We start from the raw sequence: 15252 nt of genomic DNA on the forward strand, positions 1-15252 counted from the left end.
GGGCGGGGAGGCTATGCCCGTCGGCGCCGAGCGCCCGTGTGCACGCTGGGACTCGCTTCCTCTGCGGCGTTAGCCTGGGGGACCCAGACCCTGCGGGCTCGAGCACCGTGCTCTCAGCCGCCCGGCCGCTCGGTGCTGGGCTCTCTCGCTGGCCTCTGTTGCGCGGTGGCAGGTCTCAGATGGAGCGCGGGGCTCAGGCTGGACGGACGGACGCCCGCCCTGAGGTTCTGGGGCTTGCGTGCCGACCGCTGTCCCTCGTCCTTGCAGGTGACGGTCACCACCATCGGCTATGGGGACAAGGTGCCCCAGACGTGGGTCGGGAAGACCATCGCCTCCTGCTTCTCCGTCTTCGCCATCTCCTTCTTTGCGCTTCCGGCGGTAGGTGCTCGGTGTTGGGGGGCCTCTCCACAGTTCCTCAGCCTCCTCTGGGCTCTGGGGCTGGCAGGGGGGCCCTGTGAGCAGACCACCCTCAGGGGGTGCATTCGGGCCCCAGCTCGCCTGCCTCAGAGCCTCTGGAGGCCGCCGCCTTCCTGTTCCCGGCCCCCGGTGGGTCCTTTGCAAGTGTGGGCGGCGGCGATCGCCAGGCCTCTCGTGGCAAATAGCGGGGTGCAGGCCGGCTCATTCGGCCGCTGAGGCTAGCGGCGAGGTGCCCATGGTGGCGGCCACAGACCCGCAGAGGGGCAAGCCATGCGGGAGGGAGCGGTCCTGCACTGTGGCCTGGGTGGCTTTGAGCCCTGTTCTTCCTGGAGACCATAGAGTCTTCTAGTTCACTCTGTTTGTATGTAGGCGCCTGATAGGTGTGTGACCGTACCGTGTGTGTGCACTGCACGTGCACGTGTTACACATCACGCAGTCCGGGTCTGTGTGTACGTACCGTGTGTGCGTCACGCCCACGTGCTCCACGTGTATCTGTGTGCGCGTGTATCGTCTATGCACGCGTCACATAGGTGTACGTACCGCATGCATTTGTATGTGCTCGTGCATGTGTGTCACACGTATGTTCTCTGTGTGTGGTAGTCCTTAACGCACTGCGCGTGTGTGTTGCGGGTGTGTCTGTCCGTGCACGTGTGTGTCACAGGCTGTGGTGTAACGTGTGTGTGCATGTGCACGTAGAGAGTGTGTATGTGTGTATGGCTCGATCCCCTCTGTGGACAGGGAGCTCCCCTGGTGAGCCGGCCCTTTCCATCCCGTTAGCAGTCCTGGGGGGGTGGGGGCAGCAGTGGGTCCTGCTTGGGTGGGGCTGCCCACGGGCTGGGCCGGAGGCGCCGACCTCCTCCATGGGGCCCGCAGCGCCGAGCAGGCCACCGGTGCCCAGCCCGTCTCTCCACGCCCCCGTCTGCAGGATGTGAGCCCTGGTTTCTGTTCCTTGCAGGGGATTCTGGGCTCCGGTTTTGCCCTGAAGGTCCAGCAGAAGCAGAGGCAGAAGCACTTCAACCGGCAGATCCCGGCGGCAGCCTCGCTCATCCAGGTGATGGCAGCCGCCGCCGCGGCCTTGTCGCCGTCGTGTGGTGGTCAGTGTGCCCGGCCCTGTGTTGCCCGGGCAAGTGCGAGCCGTGTCTGGTCTGGGAACGGCTCTCAGCCCTGAGCTGACCCGGCCCCCGGGGCCGCCGAGACCCTCTCCTGTGGACCCTCCTGAACACGGAAGGGCCGCGATCCGTGCCATAGACATGCCCACCTGTTGGAACTCCTGTCCTGGGAACCGTCGGGTGCCGATGGGGTGGGGGCACAGGAGCCTGGGAGCCCACCTTCCTCCATCCTGTGGGCCCGGCCGGGGGACTAGAAGGTGGCCTGGCCTGTCCCGGGCCTGGCCTGGCCCACCTTCCTCCATCCTGTGTGTCCCCCGGCCGGGGGACTAGAAGGTGGCCTGGCCTGTCCCGGATTTGGTCAGTCCGGTGGGCCCTTGGCCTCCAGCTGCAGCGGCCGCCTGGTGTCTGTCTTCTCCCTCCTCTGTGGCCAGCCCCCGACTCTGCAAGGGAGGACTTGGAGCGAAGAGTAAGGGGTCCCCAGGTGGCCGTTCCCCCCCCCAGGGTCAGGGGTCAGGGCCTGCTTGTGCAGTACTGATGCTTCTGGGCCATTCCCAGCACCCACGGGGCTCAGTCCTCCCGGCCGATAGGAGGTGAGGACCGGTGACCCAACGGCACGGGCCGCGCTCTGCAGTGACGGGCCAGCTTCACTTTCTGAAGGCCCGGCTGCTGCCCCTACAGGGCCCGGGGCTCACGGTGCCGGGCCTTGGGGGCGGGGCAGGGGCTGCACCTGCCCTAGGCCCCTCGCTCCCCGCCAGGTTTCTGTGATGAGGCTGTCCCAGAGGCTCCCAGCCCGAGAGCAGTGGGAGAGGAAGGTTCCAGAGGCGGGCAAGCAGGCAGGCGGCCCCGAGCCCCTGGACACTGGGCTCCGGGACCCCAGGCTCCTGGAACAGCCTGGAGGACTGGGCGGCCCTCTCAGTGCCAAGCAGGGCCCGGGCACAGGGACCCCTGGAGGCTCGTGTTCCGAGGGTGTCGGCCGGCGGCCGCCCGGGGCTGAGGAGAAGGCGGAGTGGGCGCGGGGCTACGGGAGGGGTGGCCGGGCAGGGGCCTGGGGCAGGGCTGTCACCGCGTGCCGGCGTGGGCGTGCGGCCCTGCACCCGCCGGCGTGGCTGTGGTGCACAGCCTGGACCCTCTGGGCACCCAGAGCTGAACGGCCCCCGGAGACCGTCTGGGGTCACGCCGGCGACTGCAGCCCAGCCGGGGCCTCTATCCTGTTCCTCGTAAGCCTGTCCGGAACCACCGTCTGGGGCCGGACGCTAATCCTGCCCCGGAAGGAAGTGAAGGCAGCAGCCGTAAAGCTGGGGGCCCGGCCCCCGCTCAGGCCTGGCTTTACGGCGCCACAGCCTCCTCTCGGGGAGACCGTAAATCAGGCTGCAGATGGCCTGCCCGCGGAGGGGGCGCACTGACTTCCCGTGGGGCGTGTGTGCGGCCTCACACGAGCCTCCCAGGAGGCGGGAGAGGCCTGGAGCGGGGCCTGGAGGGCGGGGCTGGGATGAGGGGGGGCGGGGGGGCCGGGGGGGGCATGTCCGCTGGGTTCCCATCGCAGAGGTGGCATCACTGTCCCAGGAGCCCTCCCCGCCCCCCGCCCGGCATCTCTCTCTCCAGCTCCCACGGCCGGCAGTGCCGAGGCCCTCAGGGTGCATCCTCCTACGAGGCTCCTGGCGCCCCCTCCGGCCCCCCCACCAGACGTGGCCTCCCCTTGGGTCTCCTCCTCCAGGCCACACCCTGGTGGTAGTTGCCGTGGGCATCTCTAGAGTGAAGGCCTAAGACCTTCACCCCCAGGCCATCTGGAGGCCCCGGAAACTGTGGGTTCCTGGGGGCTCTGCCTCCTGGATACTCAGCCCCGCCTCCTGCTGGCCCTGGGGGCCCTGCCCTTCCACGCCCCCCGTGACCTCTCCCCTCTCCTCGCGGCGTCCCCGAGGAGAGGCCGGCGACCAGGACGGAGGGCGGGGGCCCTGCGGGGGAACCGGCAGGTGGAGGTGGGCGCAGACGGACTGGGGCTCACAGGCCCCTGTGGTGGCTGAGCCGCGTGCGACTGTCCATGAGGCTGTGGGCTGCAGAAGGGAACAGGCTGTTGGGGGTGGGGGCAGGCCCTGAGCCTGGGGAAGGGGCTGGTGGCCAGGAAGCCCCGTGGTCTTGCCAGAAGGGGGCCCAGGCAGGAGTGCCGGGCCGCAGCTCCCTGGGAGCCCCCGTCAGGGGCTCCACGGTGACAACCACTCCCTTCTGCTGGTTTCAGACGGCGTGGCGGTGCTACGCGGCCGAGAACCCCAACTCCTCCACCTGGAAGATCTACGTCCGGAAGCCGCCCCGCAGCCATGCTCTGCTCTCCCCCAGCCCCAAGCCCAAGAAGTCTGCCATGGTAACCAGCCCCCCCGCTGCCGCCAGGATGGGGCACTCACACACGGGCGGGGAGGCCACGCGGCCACAGCTCACGGCCAGGATTTGACTCTGATGCTTCAGCCCGGCGTGGCCCATGGCACTGTGGGCACTGGGGGAGTACACCCCGTGCTGGGCTCCTGCCATCCCGGTGTCCCCAGGCTTGGGGGCTTGTAGGACTGGCTGCTCCATGGCCAGGGCTGTGGGAGGTCCCGAGGAAGTACCCCGGGAACAGGACGGGCTGGATTCTGGCCAGCTGCTGGGAGAAGGCTCTTGAGAGGGCCTTGGTGTTGGGCTTTCCATGCTGGGCCTGGTGGGCCACAGGGGCTGGAGGTGGCATCCTGGCTCAGGGAAGAGGGTCTTGTGGTCATAGGATAAGGGAGCTCGGGCAGACTTGAGGCAAGAGTCTCGTGAATGAAGGGTGTGGCCCGCCCCGACAGAGCTCTCCTTCCTGGCCCGCGCCCGCGCCCGCGCCCACGCCCGCGCCATCCGTGGAGAGACGCAGGCTCCCAGGTTCTGGCTGCCTCTGGAGCCTTGGCACCTGCTCTTTCCTCCGCCAGAAGGTTCTCCCAGATCCCAGCATGGCCTGCTCCCTCCAGGCCGCCGCCTCAGGGAAGCCTCGGCTGGCCTCAGTCTGTCTGCCCGCCCTGCCCCGCTCTAACTCCCCGCTGGTCACAGTCCTCGTTACCACCTGCCCTGGGGTATTCCTGTGTGTTTATCTGCTGGCTAGTTTCCTGTCCGCCTGCCCCCCAGGCTGTGAGCTCCCAGGGCAGCCGCTGGGCAGAGCCCCTCTGGCAGCATCACACGCTGCAGTGCACTCTGCCTGTGTGGGAGGGCGCTGGCCTGGGCCCTGGCAGGTGCCCCAGAGGTGGTCTGGGGCCGGCAGACGGCCTGGCAGAGGACACCCAGGAACTGACGGTTTTATTGTCTGGTTGTTTTAGGTAAAGAAAAAAAAGTTCAAACTGGACAAGGACAACGGGGTGAGCCCGGGAGAGAGGATGCTGACGGTCCCGCACATCACTTGCGACCCCACTTCGGAGGAGCGGAGGCCTGAACACTTCTCGGTGGACGGCTACGACAGTTCTGGTGAGAAACCTTCACACAGGGTGAGGGGTGGGGACAGGGCCACGCCCAGCTCTGACCCAGGGCTGCTGGGGCCTCTGGGGTGTCCGGACGCCCCCTTCTCCCCCCAGCACTTGCTCCTGTCCTGTGGACAGCTGGTATTGTCATGTCTGCTCCCGCTGGCCCGCTATCACCCGTGGACGTTCTCTTCTGTTTTGGGCTTCTGGGAGCCAGGCCCTGCCTCGCTCGTGCTGTGTGGCTGGCGCCCCAGGTCTGGCAGAGAGGAGGTGGCCCGTAGTACACGTTGACCCCCATTCCAGGTGGAGTGGGGCTGGGGGTCCTGAGCCAGCACCGTGTGTGCCTGCAGCTCTGCCCTCCTCGACGCTCTGCGCCCTTGTTCCCTGTCACTTCTGTGTCCATCCCTCCCCTCTTGGACCTCTTCCCGGGACCCCCAGAGTGTTCCCGCGTCCGCCAGAACGTTTCAGCTTACTGGTGGTTGCAAGGGTGGTGTCACTGTCTCAAGCATGGCAGAGGGTGGTGAGTTCACGTCGTGCTCATGGGCGGCTGGCACCCCGTCCGCCTGGTGCCGGCTTTGTGGGCGGCCAACCCGTGATGCACCCTCCCGCATCTGGTCACTGCTGGCAGAAGGTCAGAAAGTGTTCTGGAAAGGAGCCACGGCCTCTCCCTGCTCCCAAGGCTGCCCGTGGACGTCCTCTCGGGGAGCTGGGCGTGCAAGACCGAGCCTGGGCGCCCACCCTGCTGGGCGCTGGGCTGCCCAGGGCCTCCTCACACACCGTCGGGATTCTGGCCCGGCCGCCTCGCCGACGGGCCCCTGGGTCGCGTTGCCTGCCTGCCCGCTGGAGTGGGTACAAAGGACAATTGTGACAACGGCTCCGGATTTGGGGCAGGACCATTGTCGCAATGCAGATGGGGGCTTTCTGCAAATGCTAACGCGCAGGTCGGGCGCGGGGAGGAGCGTCGCTCGCTGGTGGCTGAATGCGGAGCAGCCCGAAACGATGCGTCCATTCAGCCTGCTTGGCGTTATTAAGTCCTCAGCGATGTCTGCGGAATGTTAATGAGGTACAAGTGCCGGGAAGTCGGGCGCCTTTTGTGGAATGCTCCCGCACGGAGGAGTTTTTTCTTTCCTGCCAACGCGATAAGTCAGCCCAGCCCAGAGCCACCAGATTTCTGGAGCCTGAGCTGTCGGCCTGGGTCCCGTGGGTTACCTGACGCTCCTGAACCCTCCTCACCCAGAGGCTCTCAAGAGCCCTGGTGTGGGCGAAGGGGCGCTAATCCCGGGGCCAGACGCCATCACTGGGAAAGGCCTGCAGGCCCAGCTCCCGCGCGCTGGGGCGCAAACAGCCGCGCTGGATTCCCCCGCCACGCCAGCCCCAGGCCTTGAACCGAACCTCAAGGATGGGCGTGCTGGACAAAACCACCTCTGTCCCAGCACGCGGTACCTGCCCGTGTGCCCGCCTGCCCCCCGCCCACGGCACCTACCAGCCCCGGGTATCCCCTGCCCACGGCAGGGCCCGCCCGCACACCTCTCCCCCACCTCAGTGATATCTCTCTGTGCCTCAGGCTCGCAGCTTCTCTGGGCTCCTGTCCTGCGACCCTCAGGCCCCGTGTCCCAGGCAGACCTGCTCCCCCTCGTTCGTGGGTTCTAGGGCCTTGTCTGAGCCGCTCTGATTTCCGGGTGGATGCCCGTCTTCAGGGAAGATCTCGTGAGCGGTGACAGGTGGCCGGTGCGGCCCGGGTCCCTCCTGCACGGCGCCCACCCCCCTGCAGGTTCCGGTCACTCGGTTGCTCGCGCCATCCTGACTCTCCAGGGACTGTTCGCGCTCCTTGCCATCCAGGGAGGAAGAAAGGCGACAGCAAGAGGGCAGAGTGTGTGGGCCTCTGAGGGCTGAGTACCTGGCTTGAGCCCGGCAGGTCCGGGAAGGCTTCTAGGAGGAGGTGACATCAGGGCTGAGTGGAACTGGCTGGGAGGGCGAGGAAAGGCCAGCGAATGGCAGGAGTATCTTGGACAGAGGTGTTCGGGGGCCAGCCACACCTCTGCGTGCCTGCCAGGTGACCTGGGCGTGGCACGCGGTGTCTGCGTTGGGCGGGTGCTGACCTCACCCACCTGACACAGATGCCTGCGGGGCTTCTTCACCAGTCTGGCGGCCTCGGGCATGAGTCGTGACCCGGAGCCAGCAGGCATTGGACGGGGCAGGTGGTGGAGGCCACGGAGCAGGAGTGGCCGTGGGTCAGCCCTGTGCCCTGCGTGGTTCCCTGGGGTGGCACGCACGGGGCAGCGGGCAGGACTTGATCAGGGCCCACAGGCGAGACTCGGTGGCGGGCCAGCCCAGGGCCTGCAGCCATGGTGTTGGGGTGCGGGTAGGGGGAGCCAGGAGCCAGCTGGAGGTGGGACCTGTGACCTCAGGGGCTCCCGGGGTGACGGTGGAGCTGTGGGGGGTGGGGTGGGGGCGGGGTGAGGACACCAGGTGAAAAGAGCACTCTCATCACAGAGACTTCAGACAGAGAATTTCGGAGAATGATGGGCCTGAAGCCCACGTGCCCCGCTCCGTGGAGGGACCACGTCGGAGGCGTGGAGGCCCTGCCTGCTCTGAGGTTTTGCAGCTCCTTTTCACGTCTGATGGGCTTCGCCGGGGGTGGCGGGGTTCCGATCCTCTTGCCTTCCGCGTGTGGAGGCCGTGCAAGTCGATTCTGTCCTGACGGCCTGCCCGTCCCATCGGTCAGCAGCTGCTCCTTGCCTCCCGCACCCCCTCCCCCCCATCACCCTGCCGTTTCACGGGCCCTGCTGCCCCGTGTTTGGCTTTTGCCTTTGTAAACAGTCCTCTGCGTTAGCTGCTTGTCCTGACGCTACAGGAGTGTGTTTGCCGACAGATTTGCGAGTTTTCTGTCTCTCAGTCTGGGTTTAGTTTCCTTCCTCCTGAAGCCTGTGCTCTCTTCCGGGATGGTCTGTCGACAGCCTGCTCAGTTTCTGCTCGTCTGAAATTTTTGTATTTTGCCTTTGCTCTTGGACAATGGTTTAGTTGTGTAGAACATCACAGGCTGAGATCTGTATTTATTTTAATAGAAAAAATTTGTTTTAATTGAAGTATAGTTGATTTACAGTGTTTCAGGTGTACAGCAAAGTGATTCAGTTACACACACACACACACACACACACATATATATATATACACACACATATATATATTTATTCTTTTTCAGATTCTTTTCCATTATAGGTTATTAGAGGTCTGTATTCTGTCTGACAGGCTGGAGATCCACCACCGTCTCCCGGCTGGTGTGCCCTGTTGAGCTAACTGACAGTCCTTTGTAGGTGACCCTTCCTCCCGTCTGGTGGCCTTGAATACCTTCTCTTTGACTTTGGTGTTCCATCGTTTCACTATAGTCAGTCAAGCTGGTGGATTATTTTTACTTGTCCTGCCTACAAGGTGTCGTGATTCCTGAATGAGGGTTTGTGTCCTGCGTCAAGTGGAAAATCAGCCCCACCGTGTCCTAGAACAGTACCTCCCCTAACTGCTCTGACCTCGCCTGGAAACTTCCACTTGCCCCTCCAGGTCCATCCTCCTCGGCGTCTCTCAAACCTGCCGTCTCGGTCTTCCTGTGCTGCATCCTCAGCACAGCTTCTTCGTGGTTTCCTAACTCTTGCTGTGTGCCAGCCGGCGAGGTGTGTATTTCAGTTGCCACCTGGTTTTCCATGTCCAAATGTCCTCATGTGAGGGGCTCACCTGCTTGGTCTTAGCGTCTTGTATTTTCCTCCCGTTTGACGACAGAGCTTTGGATTCTTCAGCCCCTTGAATGTGCTCATCTCCTCGTACCCATCCTGTCCCTCCCTCACCTGCGCCTCTTGGAGAGTCCGATTCTGTTCGCGGTGGACTCTCTGACCCTTGCTTCTTCGTGGGTCCCGGCGTAGGCTGTGATTGTGGAGGTTCCCATGGGTTCCCGGGGGCTCTGGAGAGGTGATCCCGCGAACCACGCCAGGACACGCGTGGGGTTGGTTTAGAGGTGTGGGGTGTTCCAGACAACCCGTGTCACGTAAACACAGAGCCAGTGTCCCGTAAGGGCGAGCCTAAGCACACCACCACTTACGCTCCAGGAGCACAGGCCGCGGCAGGTGAGCGTCCTTCCCCCTGCTGGCCGACGCGAGGGTTTGGCTGGCTTTTGTCTGGCTTTGGGGTGGGGTTTGGTCTGCGTCACCCTTTGGTTCTTGGTTCAGCTTTTCGACGTGGAGCCTCAGCTGCCAGTTCTTGCTTCCTGCTGCTTCCAGGGGTGGCCTCTTCCCCTCGGGGGGCAGTAAGGCCCACACTGGGGCTCCTCAGGTGGGCAACCCCTAGAGGCCAGCGGGTCAGAGCCAGGGCGCACCTGCTCCCCTCTTGGCCATGGGGACACCCCCTTCCCTGTCAGGTGAGCTCAGCAGAGCCTGCGGGAGGTTGGCTCTGTTCCGGAACTTGCAGAGAGAGGCTTTTCATGGCATCAGGCCCACTTATTGGCAGAAATGGAAGTTCTCCTCTTGGTGTCAGACAGAGCTCTTCCCGGCGAGGAAGGCTGGGAGCCCCCGCTGGCTGGGGCTGGGCAGTGATGCTTCAGGTTGGAACTTCCCTGGGTGCCTCTCGAATCACCTGGAGAACTTTTAACACGGACTCAGAGACCTACCCCTCAAGATTTTGAGTCACAGTGGCTGTAGGGAGGCTCAGGAATGTGTGTCGGTAACAAGCCCCTAGGTTACCTTGAAGCATGTGGTCCGTGGACTGGTGTAGCCCTGAGGGCGAGGTTCTCCTTCTGTGACATCCTGGTCTGTGTCCGCCTCGGTCTCACCTGGGTCAGAGTTGCCTTGCTCAGGACAAGAATAGGGTCCCAGGCGCCCTCCTGACATCTGCCCCTCTGTTCTGGTCTTGGGGTGTGACGTTCCCCCTGGCTCTGGGGAGGACTTGTGGTCATAACTTCTGGTGACCATCCTGGTCACCGCACATCACTCATGCAGCCTCGGGGTCCCGAGGAGGTGGTCCCCGCAAGGTCTTGCAGGCTGGGGCCTGCGACTCCTCCAGTGGGTGTGGGGGTCTGGCGGGACAGGAGACGAGGCCCGACGAGCTCTGTGGGCATGTTCTGAACTCCCGGACCAGAACCTTCTCACGGGCTCTCCCCTAGGCTGCTCACTCCCGTCCCCTCCAAGCTGCCCCAGGGCTTCACTGAGGATGGTCTCTCTGTATCTCCCTCACTGTCTTCCCCCCTCCCATCTGCTCTGTACAGCCAGTGAGCAGGTGAACAAATGTGCCTGCTCATGCCGCCCCCCCCCCCCCAGGATTCCCTGTCCCCTCGGGGCTGCCGTCTGGATACCTCTGGGTCTCGTGGTAGCCTGGCCCTCGCTCATCGTCCCAGCTCTGCACCCCCCGCCTGCACCCACAGCCAGGCTTTTCCACCTGGACCCCTTTGCCCGAAGGTCACCCCATCACGGCCCATCTCTTCATGACCAAAAGATGGCCACTCCCAAATTTCAAGAGATTTTATTTCCGCTTAAAAACATGGCATATGCTCATTATAGAGCCTATGAAACATACACACGAGAATAATGAAGAAAAATCATCCCCTGTTGTCTCACTGCCCAGAGTAGCAACGGTTAGGCTTTTGACAGAAGTCCTGTCTCCTTAGTTTTAAAGAATAGACACACCTGGGTTGGTTCCACCTACACTATCCGTATTGTTCCTGCTTTTATCACCTACTGTGATACGAGTGTACAATTGATTTTTTGCTGTGTCCAGTCAAACGTTTACGCCAGTGATCTTGTGCTCCTGGTGTGCTGCCTTAGGGGAGGGGGCTGCAGGCTAATTTGGAAATACGATGGGCAGGGATTCCCTGATGTGTTTCTGATTTTGTGGGGATTGGATCCAGCGTTTTACTGTTTTGATTGGTGGTGTTCCTGGCTTTTAAACTCTGTCAAAGACACAACAAAATCCCAAACTAGAGGATGTTTAGAAAAATAATAACAGAAGTACTCCGTATCGGATCCTATAATATATAAAGTATTTAAATGACTGTTGATTCATAAGTTGGTATATCTAAATATGACTTCAAACCCAGTAGCCGGAAGGGAAAAAATAATGAATAATATGTAAAAGGAGAAAGAAACAGATCCAGGATGAGAATTGGGGATTTTAATACACCTATCTCAAAAGTTGATAGAACAAGTAGAGAGCAGAGCAGTAAGGATATAACTCTGAACAGTACTTTCAACCCAGTTGACCTGATGAACACTTACAGAACACTCCTCCCAACAATAGCAGAGAACATACTGTTTCCAAGTGTATGCAGAACATTTACCAAGATAGAAGCAGGTTCTGGACCATAAAACAAATCCCAGTACGTTTAAAATGATCCAAGTGATATATAAAGTCTGTCCTCTGACCCCACAATGGAATTAAATTGAAAATCAATAATAAAAAGGTCTCTGGAAAATCCTCAAATATTTGGAAACTAAATAACATGCTTCCAATAGGACAGTGTCAGAGAAGAAATCCAAATGAAAACTAGAAAATACGTTGAACTCAATGAAAATGAAAACACAGCATATCAAAACGTGTAGGCTCTGCTAAGGGCAGCACCCAGGAAGCAGCACAGAGCACCAGCATGTGCACTAGAGAAGAATTGGCTCCAGTCGGCCTCAGCGTCTACCGTAAGAAACTAGAGCAAGAGTAACAAGCTAAAGCCCAAAGTAGTAGAAACAAGAAAATAATAAAGCTCAGAGGGGAAACAAATGAAATGGAACAAAGACAAGAGAAAAAATAATGAGACCAAAAGCCGATTTGTTTGAAGAAGATCAATACAGTTGATAAACCTGTACCCAGAAATATCAGGAGAAAAAGAGAGAAGACACAAAGTATCAGTATCGGAAATGAGCGATATGGCAGTACCGATTCTACAGATATAAAAAGGGTCATAAGGGAATACGCTCTACAAGTCTTTAAATTCAGCAACTTAGGTGAAATGGGCAAATGTCTTGAAAGACGTAAACTACTCGAGAAATAGATAACCTGAATAGTTCTCTCTCTGCTGATAAAATCAAAGTTATCGTTCGAAACATTCCCCCAGACATTCTCCAGGACCACATGGCTTTACTGGTGAATCCTGCCAAGCATTTAAGAAAGATAAAATCAATTCTAGACAACATTTTCTGGAAAATTGAAAAGGGGGGAATAGTTCCAAGCTCATTATGAGGCCAGCATTGCCCTGATCTGAAAACCAGCCAAAGACATTGTAAGAAAAGAAAGCTATAGCTAAAGACATTGTAAGAAAAAAAGCTATAGTTAAGTATCCCTCGTGAATATAGATGCAAAATTTTATTTGCAAAATTTTAGCAAATCAAATCCAGTAATATATTAGGAGATTATACATCATGACCGACTGGGGTTCGAGAATGCAGAGTTAGTTTGACATTTTAGAAAATCAGTCAGTTAACCATATTAACAAATGAAAAACCATACGATTTTCTCAACAGATGCAGAAAAAGAACTTGACAAAATCCAACAGCCAAGTATTACAAAAGCAAGTAGAAAACAGAAAGGAGCTTCCTCAACCTGATAAAGCTCTAATGAAAAAACTACAGCTATAGCTTATTTTTTAAAAATATTTATTTATTTGATTGTGCCGGGTCTTAGTTGCGGCAGGCGGGCTCCTCAGCTGTGGCATGTGAACTCTTAGTTGCGGCATGCGTGTGGGGTCTAGTTCCCTGACCAGGAATCAAACCTGGGCCCCCTGCATTGGGAGCACGGCGTCTTAACCACTGCGCCACCAGGGAAGTCCCAGCTATAACTTCTTAACGAAGAAAGACTGACTGCTTTCCCCCTAAGGTCAGGAACACAACAAGAAGGCAAGAGAAAGAAATTTTAGACACCCAGGTTGGAAAAGAAGAAATAAAACTGTTTTTATTTGCAGATGACATAGTTATATGTGTAGAAAACCTGGTGAATATATAAGATGACTACAAGAACTAATATGTGAATTTAGCAAGGTGGCAGATGCAAGATCAACATGGAAAAATCAATTCCAGTTCTATGTTCTAGCGGGAAATAATCTGAAATTGAAATTTTAAAATACCATTTACAGTAACGTGAACCACATGAAATACTTAGAGACTAATCTGACAGAAGATGTGAGAGCTGTACACTGGAAATTGCAAAATATTGCTGAAAGAACTGAGAGAATATCTAAATAAATGGAGAGGTATACCATGTTCATGAACCACAAGATTCAATATTGATTTCTACACCCGGTGTAATATCAGGGAAAATCCCAGCAGGCATTTTGTAGAAATTAACAAACTGATTCTGAAATTCATGTGGAAATGCACATGGCCTAGAACACCAAAACAACTTTGAAAATGAACAAAATGGGAGGACTACACCAACAGTGTGGTAGTAGCATCAAGGTGAGCAAACAGATCAACAGAACGGACTAGAAAGTCCATAGAGGCCTACACATCTATGGACAACTGAATTTTGATCAAGGTACAAAGGCAGTTTGGTAGAGGAAGGGTAGTCTTTTCAACAGACAGCACTGGAACAACTGCATGTCCATATGCCAGAAAATGAACCTGGATCTACATCTTGCATCAGATAGAAAAACTAACTCAAAATTTACCAGAGGCCTAAATTTAAAGCCAACAAGTACAGAAGAGAACATAGGAAAAAAATCTTTGTGACTTTGAGTTAAAGATTTCTCAGACGTGACACCAATAGCAAAAGCCATAACTAGAACAAATTAACTGAACTTAACAAAATTACAGGCTTCACTTTGAAGGACACTAAGAGAATGAACAGACAAACCAGAGATTGGAAGGAAATATTTTCAAATCATACATCTGATAAAGGACTCGTATCCAAAATACATGAGGGACACTTATGACTGAATAGTAAGACAACAGATAAAAATGGGCAAAAGCTTTGAACAGAGACTTCATCTAAGAAGATATATGGGCAAGCACATAAAAACATACTCAACATCATTAGTTATTTGGGAAAGGCAAATTAAAACCACAATGTGATGCTACTGTACATCATTATATTGGCTAAAATTAAGAAGACTGGCCGTACCAGGTGCTGGTAAAGAAAGTGGAACTCATACTCTCCTAGTGGGGATGCAAAATGGTGCAGCTGCTTTGGAAAACAGTTTGGCCGCTCCCCAAAATGTGAAATATGTACCCACCGTATTATCCAGACATTCCATTCCTAGGTATTTGTCCAGGAGAAATAAGAGCAGATGCATATACTGACACTTGTACATGGAATATTCACAGCAGTTTTATGAAAACTGGAAACAACCCAAATACCCATAACGTTTGGGCAATTTTTTTTAAGTTGTAGCGTATCCGTACATTGGAATACTACTCAAAAATGAAAAGTACTAGCCTAAATAAACCTCAGAATAACGACAATGAGTGAAAGAAGCCAGACCCGAAAAGAGCACATACTGTATTTTTCTGTTTATATAAAACTCTAGAAAATCCAGACACATCTAGAGGGACAAAAAAAATCAGTTGTTACCTTGGGAGGGGGGTGGGGGGATGGGGACCGTGTGGGGAGGAGGAGTACAGAAGGGCTCAAGGAAACTTTCGGGGGTGATGGATATGTTCAACACATTGTGGCAATGGTTTAATTGTATGTCAGAAGTTACTAAATTGTGGGGGAAAAGTTACTAAATTGTATACATTAAACATGCAGTTTATTATACATCAGTTATGCCTAAATGAAAAAAATATAGAAAATATATTTTGCATAGCAAAAAAATACGAAAAATAATTTTTAAAAATTATATCCTGGGGAAAGTAGTTACCACTCATATCGTAGACATAGGGCTAATTTCATCAATATATTAAGCAGCTCTTGTAAATCATGAAGACAAAAGAATAAAAGGTACAAAGACAGTTCTCAGAAAAGGAAATACCAGTGATTCTTAAGGATGAAAAGATGCTGAGAACCTCGATTATGATACAAGAAATGCAAATTAAAGCCATGAGATTTTTAAACCTATCTGATTATTGAATGTTAAAGAGTTTGATAGGTGAATGTACAGGGAAACCCTCCACCACAGTCATTGATGTTGGAAGATTAAGTTGGTACAACTTCTATGGAGACAAATAAGATAATTTCAATGAAATGAAAGTTGCATATGCCCTTCAAACCCTTACAGAAATTTATTCTACACTGACGGTGCACATTTGCAAAATGATCCATTATCAGGATACTGATTTCTGCAATTGTTAAATAGCAAACCGCCAACGTATCCA

General features: G+C 56.0%; 1 protein-coding gene across 1 annotated transcript in view; it reads left to right on the forward strand.

Annotated features, from left to right (window-relative positions):
* KCNQ1 (potassium voltage-gated channel subfamily Q member 1) overlaps positions 1–15252 on the forward strand; it is a 348262-nt gene that overhangs the window by 102033 nt on the left and 230977 nt on the right. Inside the window, exons 7-10 of the mRNA XM_030833148.3 lie at positions 268–378; positions 1373–1468; positions 3760–3882; positions 4841–4985. Coding sequence (XP_030689008.1) covers positions 268–378; positions 1373–1468; positions 3760–3882; positions 4841–4985 — 475 coding nt within the window. The remainder of the gene's footprint in view (positions 1–267; positions 379–1372; positions 1469–3759; positions 3883–4840; positions 4986–15252) is intronic.

This window comes from Globicephala melas, chromosome 8, assembly GCF_963455315.2.
Source record: "Globicephala melas chromosome 8, mGloMel1.2, whole genome shotgun sequence".
In the NCBI taxonomy this organism is placed as follows: domain Eukaryota; kingdom Metazoa; phylum Chordata; class Mammalia; order Artiodactyla; family Delphinidae; genus Globicephala; species Globicephala melas.